Source organism: Arabidopsis lyrata, assembly GCF_000004255.2.
Source record: "Arabidopsis lyrata subsp. lyrata unplaced genomic scaffold ARALYscaffold_6, whole genome shotgun sequence".
Classification (NCBI taxonomy): Eukaryota; Viridiplantae; Streptophyta; class Magnoliopsida; order Brassicales; family Brassicaceae; genus Arabidopsis; species Arabidopsis lyrata.
In genome coordinates, this window is record NW_003302550.1 from 13,840,109 (window position 1) to 13,861,310 (window position 21,202).

Genomic DNA, 21,202 nt, shown 5'->3' on the forward strand with positions numbered 1-21,202 from the left:
GCAAGAAGGAGAAAATGAGATCAACACAAAGTCAAAAGATACTAAGAACATAAAAGGGCATTATTGAATTATTTTTCTGGTCAAAGGGCCTGATTGATGATTCTCCTTATTTTTACATGGAGAGTTTCGAATACAAGCGATTAAAAATTTTAAACTAATTTTCTCCAACTATTCCTCTTTTTGGCTCGATCATTCTTCAACAGTACAACCCCTATGTCATAACCAATAACAACACTTTTGATCTTTTTCAACATTGCATTAAAGTATAACTTAAAAGCCGCTTATTGAACAAATTCTATATTTCTAAAGTTTGCAATTCCTTTAAGAAACAAAAAAAAAAAACTGATTGTAAGAAAAAAAAAAGAACAAAAAAGGATGAAATGAAACAGAATCCAGAAAAGGGAGTGCAGTTATTATAATTTTACACTGAACCAAGAACAAAAGCATCACTGTCTTCTCTACCTCTCTTTCTCTGCCTTTGCAATGAAAAATTCCTTCAGACATTATAATGATGATAAGTCCACTCTCACCTTGATTCATGCTCATCTCAGTTTCAATCTAAAACCCTACACACGTCTCTTTGAATCCGTAACTAATCTGTGCCATTTACTCATAATCTCCGTTTTCTGATGACCCATTTCCTCTCAGTCCTGCACTACATAACATCCATAAGGCTATCTGCTTTACTCAAAACTCTTAAGCCAAAGTATTGATTTACCAATCTCCATAAACCAAAGATGCGAAAGTATATAAATGAATAAGTGGTTAGCTAATTTTACCTGACAAATCATACCCAGTACCGCCCCATTCAGAAGGTCGGGCATGTGTCATGTGCAAGCCCTGAGGTGGTTGCATCATGAAATGAGCTCCACCACCCAATGCACTACTAGTAATAGTGTGATGCTCATCGTTTGGATTTTCCATATCAGGATGGTAACCAAGCAAAGATTCTGTGCCAGAAGGAGAAGGTAACATGTTTCCACTTCCCGAAGCATCATCTCCTTTCACACCATTTCTTCCATCCTTCCTTTTCTCTAGCTGAAACGTGCCAAGAACCACCTGTACAGGAAACCAAAGCCAAGAACCAGAGACTATCCTATCAAACTCGGCAAATAATCAAGGAATTCCATTTCTAAATTCAGGTGAGTTTGTGCACAAAGGTAAATTAAACTATAAGACAAGAGGAAAGATACCTGAACTGGACCAGCAGCCTTTAGGAGTCCCCCAACTCCTCCACCAAATATCTGACCATCTGAACTAGATAAACAAACGCTAAGGCCACCAGTTTTACCACCGTGCTCGCCCCGAATATAAGATCCACTCAGTGAGATAATTTCATACTGACCCTGAATAAAAGTTCGTAATTCTGAAGCAAGTTGATGATCATATGCAATTATCAAGCATGTATGTCGGAAGTCAATAAAAGATTCTTTAGCTGTAACGGAAGTTTAATTGTAACAAACAGTTCCCAAAAGAAACCAATTTCTTTGACAGAGAATCAATTCATAATTTCTTTGAGTAAAGCAGAAAACCCTTTCGAAAGTTCACACATTTAAGATCCTTTTTTTACAAAGTCAGTTCAAGAACTAGTTTAGAGGGACTAGATAGTAACAAGAGAATCACCTCATAAGATACACTGGTTCCTGATGCCAAGTGAGACAAGGATGCATTAGAGATGGAGCCAGATGCAGAAAGAATGCACAACTCATGCTTGCTTTGCTGAGCGAAAAGGACAATTTTCTGCGCCACATCCTATCAAATTAATCCGCAAAACACATAAGAAGACAGCAAAACCAAATCCAATGTATATTAGCACCAATGAAAACAACAGAACACATTATTAACGCACTCTGGCAAAACCAATTATACAACTGATGCTAGATTCACAGTTTTAACCAAATCATAGTCTCAAAAGAAGGCTTTACACTCACCTCACCAGGAGTTATATTAACAATGTGTGGAGTAAAACTTTGCCCAGTTTTCCCTGAAACAAGAGAAATTGTTTATGTGAAGCTCACAAAATGACAACAGCAAGAAGAGTACAATGGGGATCAATTAATCTGATAAACTGATTGAATCTTTAACATAAACTCACCTGCCAATTGTTATCACAAGATTTAAACGATTGGTACCGCCACAAGTTTTAAACAAAACAAGGACCATCAATCAGTAAAATGAAGCAATACTAGAAACACGAATCTACAAATTCTTCAATGAGTTCAAAACAAAGTTTTTGCTCCAATACATTACACATTTGGAAGCACAGAGAGTGTCTATAGAAACTCAAGAGTATCAAAGAGTTCTATATACCCAAAATTCAAGAATATTCAGTTCCATCACTAAAAATTGAAACCTTAACACAATTCACATAGAACTCGAACAATATACGATTCCAGATCACGTAAAAAGCCAAACTTTGCAACAATTAGATGAGAAAGAGAAAAGGGTTTTGAGTAAACGAACCGACGGAACCCAAAAGTGATTTCTTTGAACCGGATTTAAAAACCGGCGGCGAAACACCGGCGGCAGCAGCAGCGGCGGCTTGTTCTCTCCTTTCTCTAGCAGAAGAATTACTCGCAGAAGAAGCCAATTTCTTAGCCGCTAAAGCTTGAGCTGGAGTATCATACTTCCTAGGTCTACCTCTCTTTCTCTTAACCGGATCAATCGAAACATTCACAGCAGAAGACGGAACCGAGAAGAGAGAAGAAGAAGACCCATCATTAGGTAATTGCAGATTACCATTGTTAGAGGAAGGAATCGAGTTTCCGGCGGAAGTAGTGGTGGGTGGTGCGGCGGAGACGGTGGTGGGATTGTGGTGGTGGAAAGGATTGTAGTAAGAAGAAGTGAGATGGTGTTGTTGTTGGTCTTGGTGGTGGTGGTGGTGGTGCCTTTCGTTAGGTTCCATTCTTTTTAGATAGAAGAGAAGCTACAAAAATAAAAATGATATTTTTTTTTCTTTTCTTTTATTTTCTTTTTTCTTTTTATGCTTTATGGATTTTTTTTTTGGGTGATAAAAAAAAAGAAGGGTTATCGAGTCTATCGTGTTGTCGTCGTCTGGGATTAGATGTGTTTTTTAGTCGTTGGATTAAAAAAAAAACTTTTGAGTTTAGTAGTTCTTGACTTATGGGATCTCTGAGGATTTTTTTTTTTTTTTTTGTATTTTAGTATAGGTTCGTTTAGCTTTATATATACATTCCAAAGCTTTAAATTAGGGAAATAATAACACCTAGTTTATATTGGTAATGTCCTTTTTTTTCTTTTTGATAATTATTGGTAATGTATCTTAAACAAAACATTGGGAAATCTAACAAAATATTGTAGGTTGTAAAAGTAGGTGTGTGTATATAAACATGAGATTTCACAAAGATTTACTTCCTCTGAAATATCTGTTTTTTTTTCTGATTTCTTTTTGTTTTTGTATCTATTTTTTATTTGAAAAAATAATTAGTGTTATGATTCGATAGAAAAAAAAATCCTAATAAAACATGGGTTACCGCATTTTTCCGATCTAGATTTGTTGTATTCTCAGCTTTATGTACTATATTTTCGTTTCTGAAAAAACTACTAAAATTTACTTTATTATTAATAAACTATACGTACTTTCGAAATTATTCTTAAAAGTACACCTCTAATTAAACCGATCAATAAACCGGTAATCACTTAGACCGGTTTGATTTAATCTGAATATAACCGAATTTAATACAATTTTGACCAGTTTTTTCTTCTTTGTTCACCCGATTTTGACCCAAACGATTTTCACTAATTTCGATCTTCACCTTCCTATTCTTCATAGAAAGGTTTGCTCAGCACAGCTTAAGCCCAAGCAAGATTAGATAAAAATGGATTCAGTAAATCACACATTGTCCAAAATCCTACAGCTGCCACTAGTTACACTTCCTCTAGCCACATCTCCACCATGGACTTCTCTACCAACAATCAGTCGTAGTCTTCTGCTTCACTTCAATCGAAATGTTCCCCAAATGAAGAATCTATTCTTCCTCTACATCCGTCTATACCATCACGTTTTCATGATGCCCATTCGAATTAGGGTTCTTGAACAACAAGATCACGCCACAAAGGCACAAACATGTAAATCTCGACACTTTGTTCAAAACAAATCCAAACCCGATTAAAAAAACAAGAACCTGAATAAATAAATCGGCTCTTTTATTTTCGGTCTAGAGCACAGATCTCCAAAATAAAAAAAAATTATGGCTCTTCTCTAATTTAACTGTTTGAAAAAAAAAAATCTAAGTTAAAAGAAAATTTATCAATATAACCTTTTTTGGTAAAACATTCCCAATTTCAGAATTTCCCTATCTGAGAACTACCATCTTGATAAACAAAGAGTTTTCAATTATCTTCTCCAAATCCAATTATAAGATTATTATTTTTTCGAAGGCTAAATCTTAGGTTCGAAGAGAATGTAGTAGAGAGGGAACAATGGCTAGAAAACTACTTTTTGTGTGGGAGGGGTGGGGGGGAGAGGAATCTAAAATGCCACCATTCTAATTTTGTATTGATGCGAAAATAAAATTTAAAGGAATTTAAATCAAATAAATATGAAATTTTTTTTTAAAAAACTATCCAACATAGGAATCATGACCCAAGCTCATCCGACCTAAAACCATCAGACAAAAGAAACCGAATTGATTTCCCCTTTCAAAAAAATCGAATCCCTAATTTTAGAACAATAAAAATCGATATAAATCAATTTCTTTTCCCCTTCCTTCTCTCAGTCGCTGTCGAGGATAAAAAGTGAAATTTCGTCGAGTTTCTCCTATGTCGGTTCGCTTGTTCATATCTAACTCCTTCAGCCATTGAGAATCTGTCGCCGCTGGTAGTACTGGCTCGTGTTATAGACAGTGGCTTGGTATATGATTCGGCGGCGAGGCGTCCGTTGAAAGAAACTATCGTGATTAATCGGAGAGAACCACCAATAGATGCTTCGGAGATTGAAGCTGCAAAAGGAACCGTGGAGATGGAACAATATCCGACAGAACCACCAACATATGCTTCGGAGATTGAAGCTATTACAGGAACAACTTAGATGTAAGAGGATCTGATAGAACCACCAGCAGATGCTTCCGAGATTTAACCTGTAAATGAAACTCTAATAGAAGCTACAATTGAATGGGCAATTGAAGCACGAGAGGCTGAGTTAGAGAATGATCCAATAGAAGCTGGAGTTGGTGGCGTGAATGGTTCAAGAGAAGCTATGATAGATGCAACAGAAGCAAGAGACATTCTATAAACAAGATAACCTCCCAGAGAAGTGGAAAATGTAAATGAAATGGAAGAAGCGAGCACCTTTTCAAATGAAGGTGATGGGGAGGAGGAGGAAATGGTGAATGCAATAGAAGAAAAGGAAGATAACATTATCTCATGTGTATATACATTGAAAGCTCTATATATATATATATATATATATATTAGTTTGACAATGGATTAGAAAAGTTATGACACAACTAGTTTAACTATTACAACTTAGTAGAATTTTGTCTTCTTGGTAAATATGTTCATATGTGTTTAAATTTATGTGTTTTGATACAATTAGTTTAACTAAGTAGTATCAATGTATTTTTTGAATTTGTAGGATACATATGAAGCCAAGGATGTTGCTGGTATAGAAGATGATGATCATGCTGATAAGGACGATGATGATAAAGAGGAGGATGATGATGATGCTATATAGTAAGGATGATGAAGATGGTGAGTATGAAGATGAAGATGCTGGTGATTATGGTAAAGATGATGGTAAAGAGGATGATGATGACGATGCTGGTACAAACAATGATAAAGATGGTGATGATTCTGGTAAGGATGATGGTAAAGAGGATGATGATGTTGTTGGTAAGGATGGTGAATCTGGTAAGGATGATGATTCTGGTAAAGAAAATGTTGGTATGGAGGATGATAATTCTGATGCTTCTAAGGCTCCTGAGAATATTGATATTATTACAAATGAATATGATTCCCAGTAACTACTGTCAAAGAGTATGTTTTTAGGTCTGACAGAATACACCAAAGGATGTAAAATATGAACTAGGTGTAAGGTCACACAGACAGTGGAATACATAGAGAAGAAGTGTACATGAGTATTAACTTGGTTTATAAATCACCTTTGATTCAACCATGTATTCCACATGCCTAAAGAACCAAACTACATGACTGAAGGCATGTGAATGATTATGTTTCGCACAATTTGCATAGAGATGGAAACAGAATGCTGTTTTGTGGTGAATGGAATACCTATTAGTTATTCTCTGAAAACATATGTTATTAACTGGGTTTGATTGCCATGAATGCCTGGAAGACTAAAAGAATTGGGGAATTTGAAGTTTGTGAAGATGATGTTTGGCGGGACTGAAAAAATAAAGATAAAGGATGTAGAAGATAAGTTGAATGAGAAGAAGAGTAAGAGCACTATAGACATGAATAAGTTAGTCATCTTGTACTTCCTATGCAAGGTAGTAAAAGCAAATTCAAAGGATAATAAAAACAAAGAATCCTTTCTTTTAAGGATTGTTGATGATGTGAATGCATGTGAGAAGTTTTCATGGGGCGTTATTCATTCTTAAATTGTATGAAAGGGATCCAGAATAGATGAAGAACATGAAAGGGTCCGTGAAACGTAAAGCGCAACATAACTTTAGTGGATTCATTGTGCCTCTTGAGGTAAGTCTTTATGATTATTGTATGAGTATAAGAAATAAAGCAATATTTTTATGATATTAACAGTGTGTTTGTTTTGTCATTGTATTTGTAGATTCTCGCTTTTAAATCTATTTCATACCTTGAACTAAAATTTAGAGAAGTTGCACCCGTAGAGAAGGACTGTCCAAGGATGTGCAAGCACGGGTTTAAAGAAATTTGCATGTAAAGTATCATGTTGGAAGAAATATACCAAGAGCTTAGAAAAAATACGACTAGAGTTTATGTATTCACTTGGTAATTTTTATATATATAATGAGATTAGATTTAAGTTAAATATATTTCTATTTACAAGTTATTGATAGCATCTGTTGGTGTCGGATCCCACACCAGAAGTCCGAGACCAACCAAAGATTGCCACGAAGACAAGATAATGGCCCATAAAGGATAAAGCCCATTGGACCCGTGAGCCGAAGGAACGGTCGAAGTGGTTATCACCACTTCGAGAATCCGAAGTGATTGCGCTTCGACATGAGTTCGGTGTAGAAGACACGGGTAAGTCGGTTCAAGGACACTTGGGCCAAAAGGCGAGACCCATAAAGACCAGAGTCAACTCAAATTCAAACGTTGAGCATTAAAGTCAAAGAATCAAAACGAACACATTTAAGAGAGAATAATTGTACTTAATTAGCCATTTAAATGTCATTTTTTTTATGTATAAGTATGGAGGCCAATGGCCATGTAAAAGGGATCTCTCTCTTGAGCAAGAAATACGATAGCAATTTTTGTAGCAATTCATAAGCCTTTTACGTTCTTATTTTTTGTCCCTCAAGAATAATCTTTCCTACTAATAAAAATACTTGAGTGTGTGAATCCGACATCCACATTTTGGCGCCGTCTGTGGGGATAGAGGATTCTTGAGTGGTCAGATTTTTCTTTACTACATTCCCGAGATAAGCAGCAATGTCCGGAGGAGACGCCGTTGAGACATCATTGGCCGAAACCCTCAAAGCTATGCAGCAAACCATGTCGGACATATCACAAAAGTTCTCGGATGTGGAAAAGGCTGTCGATACGTTGTAAACATCCCAGGTATCTCTTAGTCAAAACGTCAATACTATACAAACTCGTGTTCGCTCTTTAAGTGCAGGAAATCCTGTGGGAATCCGAAGGCGGATACTCAACTCGCCAAGTTCCGTTGCGCGAAATGAAACCAGCGGACAAACAACTCCTGGTACTACTAATAATGTAGTTCAGCCATTGGATGGAGAGGCACAGCTCGAAGATGAAGCTCAACTTGCAGATCAATACGAGCAGGAAAACCTTGACCAGTTCGAGACTATGAGGAAGGTTAGCCAAGAACTAAAAGAAATGAAGTCAAAGTTCCATCAGGCTACAAGTTCGGAGCCGGATGTCAATCGAGTCATTGAAGAAGCTAGGAGAACACCTTTCATCTCGCGAATTGCGAGTTTGAGAATCAAAGATTCCCGGAAGCTCAAGTTGGACCCTTACAGCGGATTGGAGGATCCAAAGAGCTATCTCGCAGCTTTTCTGATCGCTGCTGGAAGAGTCGAATTGGATGAAGCTGATGAGGATGCAGGTTACTGCAAGCTTTTTTCGGAAAATCTATGCGGCCAAGCTTTAATGTGGTTCACCCAATTAGAGCCGGGTTCGATCAGCAATTTCGACGAGCTGTCAGCTGTATTCTTAAAGCAATATTCCATCCTTATGGATAAAAGCGTTTCGGATGCCGATCTTTGGAACTTATCACAAGGATCAAATGAATCCCTTCGAGTTTTCATCACCAAGTTCAAAGGAGTGCTGTCAAAGCTCCCAAGAATCTCACAACAATCAGCTTTATCTGCCTTACGAAAAGGATTGCGACATGATTCAAGATTTAAAGAAGATTTAATACTTCATAAACTAGACACAATTCAGGATGCACTCTTCCGCGCAAACAACTGGATGGAGGTAGAGGACGAAAAAGAAAATTTTGCCAAAAGAAACAAGCAAGAGAAGCCGGCAATCACCGTCCCTAACAAGAAGTTCGAACCCAGGGAAAAAAAAGGACCAAAGAAATTTGGGTCGCAACCCTTCAACAGTACCGTCGGAAAGCAATTCCAAGGGAAAGGAAGATCAAACACTTGGGTCCGTGATGAAAGTTTATATTGCGACATTCATAAAGTAACCGGACATTTAACCAAGGATTGTAGCGTTCTTAAAAGGCACCTCGCAGAGCTTTGGGCCAGTGGAGATCTTTCCAAATTCGATATAAAAGATTTTGTGAAGGAATACCACGAAGCAAAGGAAAGTTCCAAAGATCAAAATTCCAAAAGACCAAGGTTAACCAACGAGGAAGAACCAAGGAATTCTAAGGGTAAGATCAATTTTATTCTAGGAGGTTCCAAATTTTGCGGAGATTCGATAAGTTCCATCAAGAAACATAGAAGAAATGTCCTACTCAAAGCAAGCTTAAGCGAAGAAGTCGATTTTCAAGGTGATCAATATCATTTAATGAAGAAGAAACGCGGTACCTCGAAAGACCTCATGATGATGCTCTAGTCATTACCCTTGACGTTGCCAACTTCGAAGTATCAAGGATCCTTATAGATACAGGCAGTTCGGTCGATTTGATCTTTTTAAGTACTTTAGAAAGAATGGGAATTAGTCGGGCGGACATAGTGGGGCCTCCGTCTCCATTAGTTGCATTCACAAGTGAGTCAGCCATGTCTCTCGGGACAATCAAGCTACCGGTCCTTGCCAAAAAGGTATCAAAGATCGTGGACTTCGTTGTCTTCGATAAGCCCGCAGCTTAAAACATCATCCTCGGGACTCCCTGGATTTATCAAATGAAAGCAGTCCCTTCTACATATCATCAATGTATCAAATTTCCAATATCAAGAGGAGTGGAAACAATTCGGGGAGATCAAGAAGCTTCACGGACGTGTTATCTAGCTAGCCACCGTATGAAGATTCAATAGCAATTAACGAAGCCCGCAAAAGAGGGACTAAGAACAAAATTTCCTAGCGGGCAGAAGAAAGACGATGTAGTAATCGAAGTGGTGTTGGAAGAAGACAAGCCGGACCGGAAAATTCGAATTGGGGCAACTTTGACTGGCCAAATAAAAGAAGCTTTGATCGAACTCTTAAGGAAAACCAAAACATCGTTTGCGTGGTCAGCAGCGGACATGCCTGGCATAAATCCAAGTATAATTTGTCATGAACTAAACGTTGATCCAAGCTTCAAACCGGTGAAACAAAAAAGAAGAAAGCTTGGAGTGGAGCGAGCAAAAATAGTAAATGACGAAGTGGATAAACTTTTGAAGATAGGGTCCATAAGAGAAGTGCAATATCCGGAATGGGTAGCAAACATTGCCGTTGTCAAGAAGAAGAATGGGCAAGATAGGGTTTGCATCGACTTCACAGACCTCAATAAAGCATGTCCCAAAGACAGTTTCCCGCTCCCACATATAGATCGACTTGTAGAGTCCACCGCTGGGAACGAGCTGTTAACATTCATGGACGCCTTCTCGGGTTATAATCAAATAATGATGAACCCCGAAGACCAAGAAAAAATGTCATTTATCACTGATAGAGGTATCTATTGTTACAAGGTAATGCCTTTTGGTTTGAAAAATGCAGGAGCAACTTATCAACGGTTGATTAACAAAATGTTCCATAATCATCTCGGGAAAACAATGGAAGTTTACATAGATGATATGTTGGTTAAATCGTTAAAGAAAGAGGATCACGTTAAGCATTTAGAGGAATGTTTTGATATTCTCAATAAATATCAAATGAAGCTGAACCCGGCGAAGTGCACATTTGGAGTCCCATCTGGAGAATTTCTTGGCTATATCGTGACAGAAAGAGGGATTGAAGCCAATCCAAATCAAATTAACGCCTTCTAAACATGCCGTCTCCAAGAAATTTCAAAGAAGTACAATGGTTGACTGGGCGGATTGCGGCTTTGAATCGTTTTATCTCGAGATCAACATATAAGTCGTTACCTTTCTACCAAATTCTAAAAGGGAACAAAGGATTCCTTTGGGATGAGAAGTGTGAAGAAGCTTTTGGGCAGCTTAAGGCATACTTAACCACTCCACCTATACTGTCCAAACCAGAAGTGGATGAAAAACTTTATTTGTACGTGTCGGTTTCAAACCACGCGGTTAGTGAAGTCTTGGTTCGGGAAGACCGCGGGGAGCAGAAACCAATTTACTACGTAAGCAAGTCAATAACGGATCCGGAAACCAGATACACAATGATGGAAAAACTTGCACTCGCGGTGGTGACTTTGGCTCGGAAGCTGCGCCCATATTTTCAATCCCATCCGGTTGAAGTATTAACCAACCAACCACTCCGAACAATACTTCATAGTCCAAGTCAGTCCGGACGTTTGGCGAAATGGGTGGTGGAATTAAGCGAGTACGATGTAGAATTCAAAAGCCGGATCAGTATCAAGGCTCAGGTTTTAGCAGACTTCTTGACCGAGCTACCAATACCTGGAACGATAGAGCAACCGGAGAACCAAACTTGGAAATTACATGTAGATGGGTCTTCAACAAAGCAAGGATCCGGAGTGGGAATCAAGTTGGAGTCTCCAACATCAGAAATTCTAGAACAGTCATTCCGATTGTTATTCAATGCATCCAATAATGAGGCAGAATATGAAGCCCTGATTGCCGGACTTCGATTGGCACAAGGAGTTGGGGCTAAGGAAATAGTGGCTTATTGTGATTCGCAATTAGTAGTTAACCAGTTTAATGGAGACTATGAAGCCAAAGACTCAAGAATAGAAGCGTACCTCGAAGTGGTGAAGCATCTATCTAAAAATTTCTCGAAATTCGAATTAATCCGCATACCTCGGGGAGAGAATACAACTGCGGATGTACTTGCCGCATTGGCGTCAACATCAGATCCTGAGTTGAAGAGAGTTATTCCAGTGGAATGCATTTCGGAGCGAAGCATTCAAGACAACAAAGAAACCCTCGTCGTTACAAGGTCTCGAGCAGCGTCACGTGACCGTGGCGAACCAGAGATCGAACCGCCACCCAACAAACGGAGGAAGTCAAAGGGATCAAATACATCTAACAAGGAACCCGTTGTCTTAGCTGAAGATGTGATTCGAGAAACGATATTAGAAATCAAGCCGTTAATCAAGGAGGATGTTCTTAAACCAAACGAACATCCCGAGCCAGAGCCACGAGTATTTCACAAGGTTGACCAAATTCCGGCTAAAGACTGGGGGGCTGACTGGAGGGAGCCAATAAAGCACTACATCATGACAGGTGAGCTCCCAAAGAATAAGTGGCAGGCCAGGAAAATGAAAATCGTTAGCGCGAAATTTTGTCTATCAAAGGATGCGTTATATAGACGAGGTGTCAGTGACCCTTATCTATTATGCATTTTTGGGCCCGAAGTCGAAATCGTCATGAGCGAAGTGCATGAAGGATTATGTGGGAGTCATTCATCAGGAAGAGCTATGGCTTTTAAAGTTCAAAAGAATGGGATACTATTGGCCCACTATGATCACGGATTGTGTTAAATTTGCCCAAAAATGTAAGCGCTGCCAACTCCATGCACCATTGATCCATCAACCTTCGGAGTTATTCTCTTCCATCTCCGCCTCGTACCCGTTTATGAGGTGGTCAATGGACATCATTGGACCATTGCACAGATCAACTCGAGGTGTACAATACCTTTTGGTCTTGACGGACTACTTTTCGAAATGGATTGAAGCTGAGGCATATGTTGGCATCAAGGATTCGGCGGTAAAGACTTTCATTTGGAAGAATATTATATGTCGACATGGAGTTCCATATGAAATAGTCACCGATAACGGGCCACAATTCATTTCACAAGAGTTTGATGCCTTTTGTGCGGACTGGGGAATCAAAGTCAGTTACTCGACTCCACGATATCCGCAAGGAAACGGTCAAGCTGAAGCCGCGAACAAGACGATATTGAGTAATCTCAAGAAACGTTTGAATCATCTAAAGGAAGGATGGTACGAAGAACTCCAACCCGTCCTATGGGCCTATCGTACAACCCCTAGGCGACCTACCGGAGAAACTCCATTCTCTTTGGTTTATGGCATGGAGGCAGTAGTACCAGCTGAACTCAACGTGCCCGGACTTCGCCGAACAGAAGCACCGTTAAATGAGGAAGAAAATTCAGCAATGCTTAATGATTCACTAGATACCATAAATGAAAGGCGTGATCAAGCTTTGATTCGGATTCAAAACTACCAGCAGGCAGCAGCCCGATATTACAACTCTAAAGTCAAAAGTAGGCCGTTCTTCGTAGGAGATTATGTGTTAAGGCGCGTCTTTGACAATAAAAAAGAAGAAGGTGCCGGTAAACTTGGTATTAATTGGGAAGGACCTTACATTATTACCGAAGTGGTTCGGAACGGTGTCTACAGATTGAAAGACTTAGAAGACAGGCCAGTCAAGCGACCTTGGAATGTGATCAACCTAAAGAAGTTTTATATTTAAAGCTACATGCATTTTATATGTACATGAACTACGGTGTGGCTTGATCCCGAAATGGGTACGTAGGCAGCTCGGAAACGAGTTCAGCTATTAATAAAAATTTGTTTTATTTCTGTATTAAAGGGAAAGGTTCGACTGTGCGAACAAATGAAGCAAATAAAGGTTCGGCTATGCGAACATACAAGGGATTGGAAATAGAGCGTTTATTCAAACAAAAAAAAAAGGATGGAATGTTCCTCATCGAACACCTCAGGTTATGGAGATCTTGTTGACGAGCAGAACACTTCAACTCCTTGACCAGCAAGGTCGAGGATTGGCATCATGCAGTCCGGAATTCGAGCGAAGTCAGAGATTCCGAGCTCGACCCATTCTCCAGGGTGAGATTCAAGGATGTGAAGATCTCTTGACACCGTAGTAAGCCTGCGTTTCATCCGGTTAATCTTCTTCCGGAGTCTCCTCTTTTCCAACGTAAGCTTCCGATGTTGAAGCGCAAGTGCCTCTATGAACGCCATTGCTGTTCCTTGGTCTCTGATTGGGAGATTCCTGATCAAAGCACATGGAGCTCGGATCTGGGATCTTAAGAAGCCGCGAAGTGGAAGAGGCCGCCTATTTGGCTCATTTTGGGCATCTTCGTGTATCATTCCGATCCTGGAGAAGTCGGGCATAAATTCTGAACATCGAAGGTTGAACTCCATACCTGCTAAAATGAAAAAGAGTGGTAAGGAGAAAAGAGAAGTTGAGGCTATAATTTATAAGAGTATCATATTCCTAGTAAGCTGCGGATTCTATCCTAATAATTGAGTGATTCGCGGAGAGATTTATGCCTTTAAACCGATCCTGCATTAAAAGACGCATCTCCGAGAATATTTGAAGAATAAGGAAAATCGCAAATGCTTCCATAAATAAAAAAGGGGCCGAAGCCCATTACGAGTTCAAAATAAGTAAAGAAGTTAGAGAACATTTATGGAAGAGGCTCAGGAACAGGCTCCTTCATTGCCGGTTTAACTTTCGAAGTGGACGCCTTGTTCTTGGCATCCACTTCGGGACAATCTCGAACGCGTTTTCGACAGGTGCTGGCCTCCTCCTCGTCTTCTTCTTCGCTGTCAGATGGAACGGCATAGACCGGGGCATTCACGGGACCCGGGACTCCTTTAGCGCGGAGATACATCCGGAGCATCTTTGGGATCTCAGCGACAGAATCAAAGTTCCGCCATTCCCATTGAAAGGGATCACTTTCCAAAGCCCGTATCTTCCTCTCCACCCGAGCGATGCGAGCCTCGAGCGTTTGCCTTTTGAGGCCCAGCCGCTGCCTCTCTTCACACAAGCGACGGTGTTTGTCGGCAACCTAGCATAAAGATGAATGAATAAGATGAAACAAAAAGTTTTTAATCAAAGACGACAGATATAAACCTTGTCAATAAAGTCGCAAGCCTCTTTCTTCTCCTTCGAAGGAAAGTGAAAGACGGTGTGAGGGAAAAGAACGCCGCCCGGTTCAAAGCCGTCGCCGGACAAGAAGAGTGGGCTGCCGGGATCAATGGGGGCTACTTTTTCGTTTTCCATTCTCGTAATATTTCTCAAGTAAGATTCTAAAATCGTATCTAAAGAAAGCTTAGAGGTAGGTAAGCCTTTATTTATAATGGTTTAGGGTTTGTCTTGGAACCATAAATCCAATAATGGTAGTGTGCCCGAGTGGTTTAAACCATTTTTGGAAATAAAGAAAAGGCAGCTTTTGCATTAAAGACGAGCCGTTTTCCTACTTTTAAGAAATAAGAAGGGAAAGAGCAACCGTCGCATTAACTACAAAAGTTTCTAAGGCCCAAGCCCAATAAATTTATCGAGTTGACTAAACCCGAAGTGGGGAACTCGCTTTAAGCCGAGCTTAGTTCTCGCATTCTAAAGAGAAAGGTCTGATCAGCCTAAAAATCTCGAAAGCATAACCACAAGGCCACAAAGGGTTAAAAGCGGACTTTGCAAACCCGCACATAATTTTAACCAAACCCCCTTGGGGTCAAAACCTAGAAAGGTTTAAAAGCCTCCTCAGGCAAATATCTTGTTCAAAAGAAATAATAAAGCCTCCTTAGGCAAAAACAAGTTCGAAATTAAGTTTTAAAATTAATGGGACAATTCCCAATTTAAAGTGGACGCAGCCACTACGGAGTAACAGCCACCTCGGACTCCGGCTTGACAGTTGGAGTTTCATTCGCCTCCTTGGCTGGTGCTTGGTCAGATGGAACTCCTGGTCCGCCCTCCACAGTACAACCATCCTCCGGGGTGACCTCCGATATCACAGGAACTTCGGGTGGGATGACATCTTCCGTCTCACTTGGGCCTAGGAAGGACGGTTCCAGTCAATTTAAAAAAAAAACAAACAAAACATAAAGTGAGGAAAAGGTAGTAAGAGTCAGGAGCCAAGCGTTACCTGCCCAGTCTAGACCCGATTCACTTATAGGAGGCGATTCAGTGAAGAATTCCTCGAAGTCCTGCGGGTTGAAGGTCGAAGTAGGAAGAGCTGCCAAGCGACTCCGCTTTTCAGAAAGATTAGCCGATAGTTCGGTCCTCTCTTGTACCTCGGAGAAATCTGTTTCATGGATTTGATCCAACAAAATCAGATTGCTTTCATGCTCCTTGATGTCTGATTCTAGGTCTGACCTAGCTTTCTCGGTTTGAATGAAGCAGATGGCTCCTTGGATCAACTCCATCCCGCGTCCCTTAACCTCCTTTCTGGCTTTCGATACCGACTTCGCCAACTCGGAATCACGCAATTTGGCCATCGCCTTGTACTTCGCGTTAAGCTCGATAAGTTGGTTGTTCAGGGAATCAGCGGTTGATTCGGACTCGTGAAGCCTACCCTAAACACCAGAAAGCTCATCCTGGAGTTTGAAATTCTGGTCGTACTGGTCCTGCAGCTCCCCCTTTATCTTCGCCAGCTCGGATGTTAGATTGTCGACCTTGTCCTCCAGATCGTTCTTGGAGCCGGTAGAAGAGCTTAGTTCAGCCTCAAGAGCAGAAAGTTTTTTCTTCCACGCGTCAATCTCCTTTTCCCGACCAAGGACCAGCCCCTCATAATGTTCAATCATGTCATTAAGCTCACCGTTAGCCTGCCATTATGCATGAAATCGAGATGGTGAGGCATTTCGATGAACGGCATCACAATCGGAAAAATAAATCGGAACTAACCCGAGATGAATGATGAGCGTGAAGAAAATAGCGTTCACGAATCGCAGGGCGCCACTTGTCGAAGTCTGGCAAGACCGCGCCCGATCGGGTCTTGAAGCATCGGAAAACACTGCCTTCTTTCTCCATAGCTGTAAGGGAAGAAGAGTTGTAAAAATTAGAATCTAAGCAGAGATAAAAACTCTTAAGCATATGTAAATCTTCAAACCTGAAAGTGATTTGATTTGAGAGACAAGAACAGGCTTTAACTTCGAAGAAGCATCTCGAGACTCGGAATCTCCCTTTTTAGGAGATGCACTCCGGGAAGTCTTCTCGCTTTCGGGCTGGGAAGAGGAAGACATATCAACAGGTCGAGGAGGACCCATTGGTTCAGTGGGAGAGGATGATCGTGGTGAACGGTCAGTCCGGGCTCTTGATTTCTCCCTTCGCGGAGAGGAATCACTGCGAGATGACTTGTCTCTCTTCCTGCGAACCAAGTTCTTAAGTGGTTCATTGCTAAAATCATCTCGGGGAGGACGAGGAGAATCACGACAAGGAGATCGGTCCCTCCGAGGAGAACGATCGTCACGACGTTCGCGACGAGGAGTTAATCTGAAAGCAGCGACGGATCTGGCTCCCTCGGTGCTGTTGTCATCAACCAGCAGGGTCCTGCTGTAGTCTTTTTTTTCGATGGCGGTCGCAAGGAACGCCTTGTTTTCGTCGCAAGCCTCTACTATCGGCTTGGAGAGTTTCTTACGCTGGGCAGTAAAGGCCCGAGCTAACATTCCCTGAGTTGAGGGAGGAAGCGGAAGACGATGAAGTTGATTGGGGGGACTCATCCTGAGTTTTCGATTGGCTTCAACGAACCGATCGAGGGTGAAAGAATTCCAAAGGGTTTCCCCTTCAAGGATTGTTTTGAAGAACTTGACGAATTCTTCAGTCGGAAGAAACGGAGCGATGACAGCTGCGAAGTGAAACAACGAGTTTGGTCAGTAAGAAAATAAAACAACCAGGAAGGAAATATACGACCTAGTTTCTACCGGGCTTTGCAGTCCACTTCGATGGGAGTACATCGGAAAGATTTCCAATCGAAGTAGGAGTTTTCTTAATCAGGAACCAAGGATGGTGCCAGTTTTCATCCTTGTTCGGGAGGTGCGAGATGATGTTCCTGTTGGCATTCGGGTACGCCGAGAAGTACCCTGTCTTCTTTGACGAACTTCTCACGCTCAGAAGCTCGTTCAGCTCGGGGACCCCAATAATGTAGTCTGCTTCCGCCGTAACGGTTATGATCCCGAGGATGGTTCGGATAAGATTGGGGATTAGCTGAGGTAAAGCGATCTCAAGAGCCGCCAAGTATCGAACCATGGCTTCAGGAAGAGGGAAGGTCAATCCGCAGCCCTTGAAATAGATTTCATAAACGCAAAAGTAGCCGTCGCGATGATTTTCCGAGGATTCCGTAGGGTCAGCTATCTGCGCTTCCGCTATAATTCCAGGGGGAATCTGGCAAAGCCCTTTTAATCGCTCTAAGGATTGAAGGGTACAGGTGGATCTGTAGTGTGGACCAGCTATATCGTTAGGACGAGTGCATTCGTCATTACTGGAGCCACCTTCAAGGGATGGAGACTCGGGTCTTTCGGAATCAGAAGTCATCGGAGAATATGAGAAATTTAAAATCCGGCAAAGAGAAAATTGGCGAAGAAAGAGAAGAGAAAGTTTTCGATTAAAGCGTAAGAGTAAAAGTGATGATGAAAGAAGTTACCTCACGAAAGCTAAGTGATAATGATGAAACCGCCTTGGGAATCGTGAGGGAAGTGGAAAGGTTTCCCGCTTTAATAGAAAATAATTAAGATACGGTCATAATGGTGACAGATGTCACGCGACTAAATATGGGTAGCGCCGAAATTAAAGGGTTGATGGGATCTTGGCGGGAAGAAATCAGAAGATTCCTCGGAACGCAATCTTTGGTCATTAAAGCATTTAAAGTCCTCCGAATTGGAATAGCACTTCGAAGAACTTGGGGGGCTAATTGTTGGTGTCGGATCCCGCACCAGAAGTCCGAGACCAACCAAAGATTGCCACGAAGACAAGATAATGGCCCATAAAGGATAAAGCCCATTGGACCCGTGAGCCGAAGGAACGGTCGAAGTGGTTATCACCACTTCGAGAATCCGAAGTGATTGCGCTTCGACATGAGTTCGGTGTAGAAGACACGGGTAAGTCGGTTCAAGGACACTTGGGCCAAAAGGCGAGGCCCATAAAGACCAGAGTCAACTCAAATTCAAACGTTGAGCATTAAAGTCAAAGAATCAAAACGGACACATTTAAGAGAGAATAATTGTACTTAATTAGCCATTTAAATGTCATTTTTTATGTATAAGTATGGAGGCCAATGGCCATGTAAAAGGGATCTCTCTCTTGAGCAAGAAATACGATAGCAATTTTTGTAGCAATTCATAAGCCTTTTACGTTCTTATTTTTTGTCCCTCAAGAATAATCTTTCCTACTAATAAAAATACTTGAGTGTGTGAATCCGACATCCACAGCATCTTGGAACCGGACTCTGATGAGAAATCGATTTTGACGTAGATCGTAGAAGACCATGTTGATGATTGCCTAAATTATATTGATCTACTTGTTGATAGTTGGAGACAACGTCTAATCGTAGAGAATAAAAAGATATGGTGGAAATAAATGTACCCGTTGGACTTGGATTTTCGACGTATCGTTGAGAATATTGATGAAGTCCATGAAAATGAAGTCTCCGAGGAAGAATTTCTTTAGAATGAAGTCACTAGATATGTTGGCCCTAATCTAACTACAATTGTTGCATCTATTAGCTGACTAACAGAGGCGATGACCAAAGGCTGCTAACATGAATGTGAGAGTGGGGGCTCTTGAATTGTATGTAGTTGCGCATGTAGATAGAGAATCTGAGATGGAATACCAAAGAATTTTCAACAAAGGCCACCAATGGATTTGGTTGTTTATAATGGAATTCCTGACCCAATTTCTCCAAATACCCAGGATAAAAATGAGTATAAATCCTATGTTGGTTATTTTTAAAATTTATGTATAGGTTGGTCTTAAAACTTGTTTTGTTTGAACTTGTATGAAGGTAGTAAGGAGAAAAACAAAAAAATGATGAAAGAAAAAGCGAAGCAGATGAACAAGAAGGGCAAGAAGCAAACGGGTAGACTATTAATAGAAACTGGAAAGAAGTAAACAAGGGAAGCATTCTATCTTCTTAAGACACCGTATATATGAAGTTGAAGCGACGGAGAAAGAAGAAAGTAAAGTGGGTGTGTAGGCATTTTGGTTGTATGGTTGTAGACTAAAAGTATTTTGGTTGTAGACTGAAAGTATTTTGATACAAGTATGTTTTAGAGCAATCGTACAACTCGATTATTTGGTACAACTATGTTTTAAGCATAATGGTACGAATGGTTTATTTGGTACATTTATGTGTTTGTAAATGGTACAACTATCTTGGTTCAACTGGTTTTTTTAGTACAACTACCTTATAGTCAGATCATATTAAAAAGTTGATTAGGGAAGCCGAAGACATTGTAGATACTTAAAAAAGTCGAGAACAGAAATTGTAGATACATAAAACCTTAACACCACAAAGAGTACAACAAGATTATTAAACCGCATATTGTTTAAGTAAGGAGCCAACTCCAATAACCACCAACTACCACTTAGCTAGTAAATCTTTCAGCATTCTAATCTCACATTCTTTCTGGACCAAACGCTCCTGAAGATCGATTTGAACACACATTTGACGCATAGTCTTACTAATTGACTCCAACATAGGATTTTGGTAAGGATAGCATGTATGCATCTTTCTATGTACTCTAACATTCCAAAAATTTAATTTCTGGATTTTTGCAACTCTTAATTACCAATCACAAACCATGGCTGCTTGATTGAATTATATCATAAGTCGCACCGGGTCCGATTTAACATCATTCACACCAAACAAGTTCTTTATTGCAGCTCTATGAACCAAATCTCAGACTACCTCCTTAGAACAAAATTCTTGATCTTTTTCCAGACCCAAACAATCTTCCCATTCTTTAACAACTTCCTCACTTTCTTTTACAAGATGTCGAAGCTCAACAAATTCATGCCTAACATGCAAATCTTCATCCACATTCTCCCAATGTTTATAAATACCATTCTCTATCATCAACTCTTGAATAAGCGGTTCATTAATTATCTGGATAAGGCCGGTGAGCTGGACAAGTCGACCTCAGTTGGTTTCTTCGGAGGAGGAGCAGTTCTGGACCGGACGGAACAAATGTCGATCGATTTCGATTTTAAGATTTCGATCTCGATGGAATCACTTGATTTCAATTTTTTTTGGTTTTTTGTTTTTATTATTCATTAAAGGCAAAACTTAAATTATTAAATGGCATGCCAGATTTATTTTCTCTATTTTGTGGCAATCTAGCCTTTGCCCAAGTAGAAAGAGAGAGAAGAAGAGAATCTAGTCGAGAGATGGAGTTTTAATATAGACCGTACATATTAGCGGTGGATTTGTGATCTTGCCTCGATCTGACTTCTAATTTTTAGATCAAATATTTGCTTGTAGTTTGATTTAGTCTTGGTTAAAATCGGGTGAAAAGAAAAAAATTCGGGTTAAAATTGAATTAAATTTGGATTAAGTTAAACCAGATTAACTGGTAATTGGTTTATTGTTCGGTTCAATTGAAGGCGTAGTTTTAAAAATAAATAGAAAAATACGTATAATTTTATTAAAAATAAAGTTATTTTTGTAAGTTTTTTCAAAAACGAAAAACTGAAATTGCAACTAGTTCTATAAAATGATTATTTCATTTCAGTTACTCGTCGTTGTCGCTATTTGATGACGTACATAACTGTAAAATATTATCTTC

At 40.2% G+C, this 21,202-nt stretch overlaps 1 protein-coding gene across 2 annotated transcripts; it reads right to left on the minus strand.

Moving 5' to 3' along the window:
• Positions 1–235: 235 nt before the first annotated feature.
• On the minus strand, positions 236–2,940 carry LOC9310496 (AT-hook motif nuclear-localized protein 14). Of its 2 annotated transcripts, none has more exons than XM_021023121.1 (6): positions 2,464–2,940; positions 1,932–1,984; positions 1,624–1,752; positions 1,194–1,346; positions 780–1,059; positions 236–655 (listed from the first exon to the last, which is right to left on the minus strand). In XM_021023121.1, exons 1-6 carry the CDS (start codon positions 2,903–2,905, stop codon positions 645–647), a joined length of 1,068 nt encoding a protein of 355 aa, XP_020878780.1. In that variant the 5' UTR covers positions 2,906–2,940; the 3' UTR covers positions 236–644. The 2 variants fall into 2 exon arrangements, with proteins under 2 accessions (XP_020878780.1, XP_020878779.1); XM_021023120.1 differs by having other exon boundaries at positions 236–650; positions 2,464–2,937.
• Between the last annotated feature and the right edge of the window lie 18,262 nt (positions 2,941–21,202).

What these genes read in the sequence shown, in the direction of transcription:
- LOC9310496 (XM_021023120.1), bottom strand. Translation starts at nt 2,905, where the DNA reads ATGGAACCTAACGAAAGGCACCACCACCACCACCACCAAGACCAACAA. An exon ending in TTAATATAACTCCTGGTGAG is followed by an intron (nt 1,753 to 1,931) that starts GTGAGTGTAAAG and finishes TTAATTTGATAG; the next exon opens with GATGTGGCGCAGAAAATTGT. An exon ending in TACTGGGTATGATTTGTCAG is followed by an intron (nt 651 to 779) that starts GTAAAATTAGCT and finishes TATGTAGTGCAG; the next exon opens with GACTGAGAGGAAATGGGTCA.